A 7,319-nucleotide genomic window follows, 5' to 3' on the forward strand; every position below is an offset into this window, starting at 1 on the left:
GGAGCTTTTACTTTTTCTTAATTAGGAAAATGTACTGGGCAGACTGGGGGAACCACCCAAAGATTGAAACCGCTGCTATGGATGGAACCATGAGAGAGACGCTGGTGGAGGAAAACATCCAGTGGCCAACTGGTAAAACATGCACACATTCAATCATCCTCAATAGTCTGTTTTATACTAAGTACAAGTATGAGTCTTTAATTCTTCAAACATTTTCTAATACTGCTTTCTCTCTGTCACTCTCCCTGTATAGGTCTAGCGGTGGACTACTTCAACGAGCGTCTGTACTGGGCCGATGCTAAACTTTCCTTGATCTGCAGTGTGAGACTGAATGGCAGCGATGCAGTTGTAGCTGTAAACAGCATTAAGAACAGTTGAGTGGCACATGCTAATCCATACTAATGATCAGTCTCTGTTAGTCAAGACAGGACAGTGAAAGAATGTGTATTTTAGTATGTATACTGTCTGTGAAGCTACTTTAACCTCACTTCCTGTTTCTACGCAGAGCTCCACCACCCCTTCAGCATCGATGTATTCGAGGACTACGTCTATGGCGTCACCTACATCAACAACTACGTCTTCCGAGTGAATAAGTTCGGCAAAGGCCCCATTGAGAACCTGACAACAGGAATGAACCACGCCACAGATATTGTTTTGTACCACCGCTACAAGCAACCAGAGAGTGAGTAGAAAACAGACAAAACTCAATACTCATTAAAACAAAGAAGAGAAGACTAAAGCAGCTAGTTATTTTCCCCTCATTTCTAATAGTGGCTCTCTCTCTGTCTTTGTCAGTGGCTAATCCCTGCGACAGGAAGAAATGTGAATGGCTGTGTCTGCTGAGCCCCAGTGGACCAGTCTGCACCTGTCCCAATGGACGCACGCTGGACAACGGCACATGTGTGGAACTGCCGACTCCCACTCTGTCTCCTCTCTGTGAGTAAACGCACACTCCTACATACAGAACACACACACAGACACTGACATCTAAACCCTCCTGCATGACCGAAAAAACGTCTTCACCTACAGCTCCTCCCAGTGGTCCCTGCTTGGTCCAGTGTATGAACGGTGGCAGCTGTTTCCTGAATGCCCACAAGCAACCCAAGTGTCGCTGCCAGCCTAATTATGGAGGCGATCGATGTGAGATTGACCAGTGCAGAGACTACTGCAAGAATGGAGGCACATGCACACCCTCCCCTACAGGTAAGATATGGACATTGCAAGCTGTTTTTTTGCATTTTGTGTTAGCTTTCTCTTGCTAGTTCAGTAAGATAACATTGTAGTTGCTGCAATGCAGGCTAAAATATGGCTTTGCAGGCCAGTTTTGGTGGCCCAATAACATGACACATCTACTTATGCCTACATATGTCTGTCCTTCCACAGGCTCTCCTACCTGTCGATGCCTGACGGGCTTTACAGGGCCAAACTGTAACCTGCACACCTGTAAGGATTACTGCAAAAATGGAGGCAACTGCACAGTCAGTGCCGGAAACCAGCCAACCTGCCACTGCCCCTCTGACTTCCTGGGCGACCAGTGCCAGTACAGTGAGTGTCCCCACTATCTAGCCCACATGCTGATCAATGAGGAATAATAAAGAATAAAGCCAGAATCACAATCACAGTACCTGTATTCGATTATGATGTGGTTGGTAAGCAGTGCACTTAATGTTTTTGTGTGTGTGTGTGTGTGTGTGAGCAGGAAGTTGCGAAGGCCACTGCCTGAATAAAGGCACATGTCTACAGAGTGAAAATGGCTCCAAACTGTGCCGCTGTTTGCCTCAGTACACTGGCAGCACATGTGAGATTGACAAGTGTCATTATTGTCGTGACGGCGAGTGTATCCCCAGCAACAGTTTTACATCTACAGGGGACTTCACCTGCCGGTAAGAGCACTCGCACACGCTTCATTTACTCAACACAAACAGACTAACACATGCATGGTTGTCTCGTCTTCCTTATTGCTACACACATTTTTTTCTGTCTTCTATAGTTGCACAAATGGAAGAATCCAGCCCAGCTGTTACACATGTGATACAAATGAGTACTGTGCAAATGGCCAGTGCTCTATAAACCCCATCAACCGCCTTCCAGAGTGCAGGTGAGGAGCAGTGTTTTCATCCATAAGTGATGCTGAATATCTCCAATGTATCACTGCGTACATGCATACATATCTGTTTTTCCTCTCTTCTTGTGTTTGTGTGTGTGTGTGTGTGTGTGTGTGTGTGTAGATGTTCACCTGGTTGGGAGGGGCATCGCTGTGAGTCTGTGGCCACCAGTGGAGGTGCCTCAGGTTCAAGCGGGCGTAAGTTGACACTTTACCAGGACATCAATAATAGAACTTCATAAGTTCATATGATCAAGGTTTTCTCTTATGTTTGTGTGTTTGTTTGTGTACGCAGGCACAGCCTCCATAGTGATCCCTGTGCTGCTACTGTTGCTGCTGGTTCTGCTGGCTGCAGGAGCGTTGTTCTGGTATAGAAGAAGGATGAGAGGGTGAGTAACAGAAACGCATTCAAAAAAAGAGGCAATCGAGACCTCTTTTTGCCTTTGCATTCGCTCTTTACCTCCCTCTTTTTCTTCTTTCTTTCTCTTCCTTCTTTCTGTTCTTCCGTCTGCACTTTTCCTCTCCTCTCTGTAATGGCATCTCTTCTGCTCCTCAGGTCTAGCCGGCCCGGCAAAACCGGCTCAAGACGCTTGCGGTAACGGTTGCCAGGGTTAAACTTTCCTTCCATTGCCTCATTCAATTCTGCATCCTGATGCTCTCTATCTTTCCCTGTATTTCCCTTACCCATAAGTCTTGGTTGCTGTGCAGTGTTTGGTCCTGTGGTGAATGTCGCGCCATTCTCTCAGATGTTGGTGGGAGCTGCTTAATTGCCCTCGTCAGAGCGGCTCCAGGGCAGATCTATTGAAAAGATGCATTGAATAGATCTGTCTATGCACTAGCCAGTGCTGTAGATCTGTCATACTGTTGTCCATCATACTGTGCCATATTGTACTTACTGTACTGTGCTGTGGTTTGTATTGTGGTAGTGTCTCTCATAGTGAGAGATGGACAGTGTGATAGCATTCTTCCAAGTTCAGATTGGAAAATGCAATGTGTAAAATCCAGCATTTACTTGGAGGTAGATACCATAGTCAATGCACACATTCATTCACAGCATATTTTAGACGATCTATCGTGGATTTATTGTGGTCTTGGAGGATAGTCTGTACATTAACAGTCCTGTATCCAGGTCCACTGTGCCTGGATCTGTCATGGGCTACATGAATGCTGGGTTTGTGTTGGTGCCTGTGCTGTGGCTTAGTTCCCTCAGCCTGGATGGTGGTGAGAGTCATGTGATGCCTCTTCCCTCCCTTCATAATGTGGCTGTGTCCCTGCTTGCACTGTTTAGGTTGTTATAACCTTAAATGAGACACAAAGGTATGACTGTGCCCCATATATTTTGTGTAGGGCCAAGGGCTTCCAGCACCAAAGGATGACCAACGGGGCCATGAATGTTGAGATTGGAAACCCTGCCTACAAGATCTACGAGGGCGAGCCTGATGACGACGCCGGGGAGCTGCTGGACGCAGACTTCACCCTGGACCCAGACAAGGTAGAGAAAAATACCTTGCGCATGTGTACGCAAATGTTTTAGCTTCTGCACAAATATAGCTATATAATATCTAATGGATGTTTTTTTTTTTTTACCTTTTCCAGCCCACCAACTTCACAAACCCAGTATATGCCACTCTGTACATGGGAGCACACAACAGTCGCAACTCTCTGGCCAGCACAGATGAGAAGAAGGAGTTGCTATCACGCGGAGATGAGGAGCCCCTTGTGGACCCCCTGGCATAGACTTTCCATTGGCCTGGATCACGCTACTCCAAACACACCCCTCTTCTTGCCTTTAAAGAAAAAACTAAACAAAAAAAATTCGATAAAGTGTGAAAGAAAATTGATAAAAAGTGTGAACACTGTATAAAATGTACAAAAATGAAGGACTACTTTTGTATGTGATTGCAGTATTATATTTTGTTCTTTTGAGATTCTTCTGGTCAAAAATGAATAACATTTTCTATGAGAGATTTTTAATTTACACTTTGTCCCTTACCCTTTACCTAAATAGCCACTACCTCTGTGCAAAATGAAATGGAAACAAGAAAATCAGAAGAAAAGATGCTATCATTGGAGCAATTTTAATTTTTTATTTTTGTATGAATTGTATAGAGAAGAAAAAACATTGTTCCATTTCACCAGTGCCAACTGTTTGTTGTTTGTGTTGACTTTGAGCGGGAAAGGCAAAACTCAAAGTTTTCTAAATCGGTACATATGTTGTCTCGCTGGATTTCTTAGCGAGATTGTGTGAGACAGATTTGTGATAGCACCGTTTGTGTATAGCACATGTAAAATGTCAATACCAGGTGGCAACTACAGTATTTCCACATATTTTTTTCTCAGAGAACAATGTTCATGAAATGATTGTGTTGTCTTCCTTGCACAGAATTAATATTTTACGGTATAGTGTATACTGTAGGCTTTATACCGTAAGATGTAAAGCAGGTATGTTTGTTTTTATCACATTGTATGACAGTTGGAGCTCATGTGTTGCTGAAGTGAGAGGATGATAGTTGTTTCGGTGTGTGATTATGGAGCTGGAAAGTAAGGAAGTTGGTCATGGGTTAAACATTCCAGGCAGAGTGGTGGGTGGAGATTGCAGGTGTAAAGAGATGATGAGGGTGAATGCCTTCATCGGGGGGCTATTGGCGTACATGTGCGTATATGCCACAACTGGCTAATGAGGAGACGGCCATAGCAGATACAACTTTGATAGACGGGGTAATGCCTGTACCATTTAGTTGTCTGTTACTTCCTCCAGAAGGAAAGGGAGGCTGCAATTGTGGTAAAACGGAAGGAAAAAAGATGATCGAGATGGGTCTTTTACTTGTCTTTTATTTCTTTTTTTTTTTGTAAAGACCAGATTAACACCCATCTGGATTTGTGAGTAGATATATCTTTCTACCTTTAGAGGATCAAAGTCTGTACATTCACAGTTTTGTAATGACTCAGTCTTAAGTGCTTTATGTTCATTTGGTCCTTTCTCTGGTCTTCTTGAGCTCTTTCTAATCTCTCACTCTCCTCTGTGCCCTGCTGCTGCTAATGCTACCATTCTGGTCGCTCTGACACGTCCTTACGCTCAGCCTGTCCCAAAATGCTGCTTCTGTCAGAAATGTGTCAGCCATATCTTAATGCATGTGAAAAGTAACACCAATCTTTAATGTAACTACAATAACAAGTTTTTATTTTGCTTACCTGTCAGCAAGTGTTATTTTATGCTGTTGTATATGTTTTGTCGTTAATTGAGAGAGAAGTACAATCATTTTACCTAAAGAACATTTTTGCAAAAATCATACATGCATTTTCAGAATTGTTTTTTGATTAGTCCTTGTTTTTTTTTGTTTTTTTAATGAAAAATGACACATAGCTTTTATAGTACACGATGCATGGAGGCTCAGACTTTCTTCTGGAAAGAGAATAATGTTTAATTTTTGCTGGAGTACTTTACAAACTAAATAACAGATATTGTTATAAATAAAATTTTAAAAATTGTACAGAAAATAAGCCAGTGTGCTTTGTGTTTTGTTGACAGGTGCCAGATAAAGTCATTGTGATTAGCCACTCAGTGTTTCCACTCTTTTTATAAAATAATTTTCCAGGATATTTCCCAGAAGTTTTTCTTGACAATAAGGGGCAGCACTTACTTTCAGTCATATAAGCTTAGAGTTTCAGGCAATTTGACTACATTAACAAGTAACAAATCAAGTTCAAATCAAGTAGAATTTATTTTATTTTACAGTAAATTCATCTTCTGAAAGTGTTCATTACATGTTCAATCAACATCACTGTGCATGTATTTATCAACCGCAGCAACAAGAAATGTGACCATTATTAGACTATATGCATGTAGATGAGAATTAAATTAGAAAAAATAGACACGATGCAGAAATCACTGAAAGTCAGTCCCACTTTGAATCTGGTAAACCCTCTTTTAAGTATTGTACAGTTTATCCTACCAACAGTTGAGTTCAAACATAAAACACACCTAGGTTTACCTAAGTGAAAAACAATTCCATGACAACACAGATTATTTCCAAGATAATTCATTTCCAGGTGTTTCCGTGACTGGAAAACTACATTTCCAGGTTTTCCAGGATCATGCACAGAAACCCTGGTCAGTGTGGGTTGATTTAACAATTTATTCAGCAAACAGTAAATCAGATCATGTTTACTGTAGACATAGTTGAACTTATGGATGCAAATGTCATTCTTATACCGTTATACATTGAAAAACTAAACAATGAGAAAACCTTTACTCAAAAAAAGTTATACCGTAAATAATACCGTATATGTTGCTAAACCATAAACTCTTGAGATGTAAATGCTATCTGGTGCACCTCAAAGCAACTGTTATATGATAATATGAAACATTGTAAGAGAAGAAGAAAGACATCATATAATTGTCTGCATATCAGCATAAATAATCATCTTAGTGTTTTTGTGTGAAAACAACTAATTTCAGCCACTTTTTATTAAAGGCTACGTTCATACTGCAGGCTAAAGTGGCCAGAATCTGGATTTTTTTGCTCATATGTGGCTCAGATCTGATTTTCTCATGAATGGCAAAAAACACATAGAATCTAATCTTTTCAGTTCTGATTTGGGTCACTTTCAAATGTGGTCCAAATCAGATACAGGTCTGATTTTTTGCAATACAACCTCAGTGTGAACAGTCATATTAGAGTTCATGTGACTTTTATGTTGCATTCAGCTCCTCTCTGATTCTTGTCAGGTAGCCCGGGTCAGGATACCCAAAACTGTGGAAACAAAGTATGTACAAGGGTTAATGTATAACATTAAAATAGACTTGGCATCAAAAAAAATCTATCTTACAAAGAACTCAGAGATTTGGCTACTGTACCGCTCTGGTCCTTCTGACGTTGAGGTTTTGGGGTGCTTCAGTGTTGTACAGTGTTGCGAGTGGTGTATCCTGATTGTCCATTCAACACAGGCTCTCTAGAGGCCTCTGACCGAGAGCCACTGAACCCGGTGGCACCATGGTGTGATGTGGCAATCTTCTGGTACAGCTGAAGAAGAGCTCTGACAGCATGGCTCTCCATTGCTGCATTTCCTTCAGATCCTTTATAGTGAGCTTTGACTTTGACTTTGCCTTGACTGATGCCAGATTTCTTAAAGTCCACACCAAACTTAGCTTTGATCTTAGAAACATCCTCATCGAAGATAGTAGTCATCAGCTTCCAGTAGCTCTCCTCTATGG

At 41.7% G+C, this 7,319-nt stretch overlaps 2 protein-coding genes across 2 annotated transcripts in view; one reads left to right on the forward strand and one right to left on the reverse strand.

The window, feature by feature from the left end:
• Positions 1–4,962, forward strand: part of LOC118328620 (low-density lipoprotein receptor-related protein 1-like) — a gene marked incomplete in the record, with an annotated part of 88,024 nt that extends 83,062 nt beyond the window's left edge. Inside the window, 12 exon segments of the mRNA XM_035662445.1 lie at positions 26–132; positions 254–373; positions 506–682; positions 796–936; positions 1,030–1,203; positions 1,384–1,545; positions 1,700–1,883; positions 1,991–2,098; positions 2,229–2,302; positions 2,400–2,493; positions 3,452–3,596; positions 3,701–4,962. Of these exon segments, the coding sequence (XP_035518338.1) occupies positions 26–132; positions 254–373; positions 506–682; positions 796–936; positions 1,030–1,203; positions 1,384–1,545; positions 1,700–1,883; positions 1,991–2,098; positions 2,229–2,302; positions 2,400–2,493; positions 3,452–3,596; positions 3,701–3,841 (1,627 nt within the window).
• Positions 4,963–5,807: 845 nt separating this feature from the next.
• Positions 5,808–7,319, reverse strand: part of dtex3l2.1 (deltex E3 ubiquitin ligase 3L2, tandem duplicate 1) — a gene marked incomplete in the record, with an annotated part of 17,084 nt that continues 15,572 nt past the window's right edge. The window contains 2 exon segments of the mRNA XM_035662443.1: positions 5,808–6,858; positions 6,963–7,311. Coding sequence (XP_035518336.1) covers positions 7,000–7,311 — 312 coding nt within the window.

This window comes from Morone saxatilis, unplaced genomic scaffold (genome assembly GCF_004916995.1).
Source record: "Morone saxatilis isolate NCDOM2014 unplaced genomic scaffold, NCSU_SB_2.0 Contig18, whole genome shotgun sequence".
NCBI classification, from domain to species: domain Eukaryota; kingdom Metazoa; phylum Chordata; class Actinopteri; family Moronidae; genus Morone; species Morone saxatilis.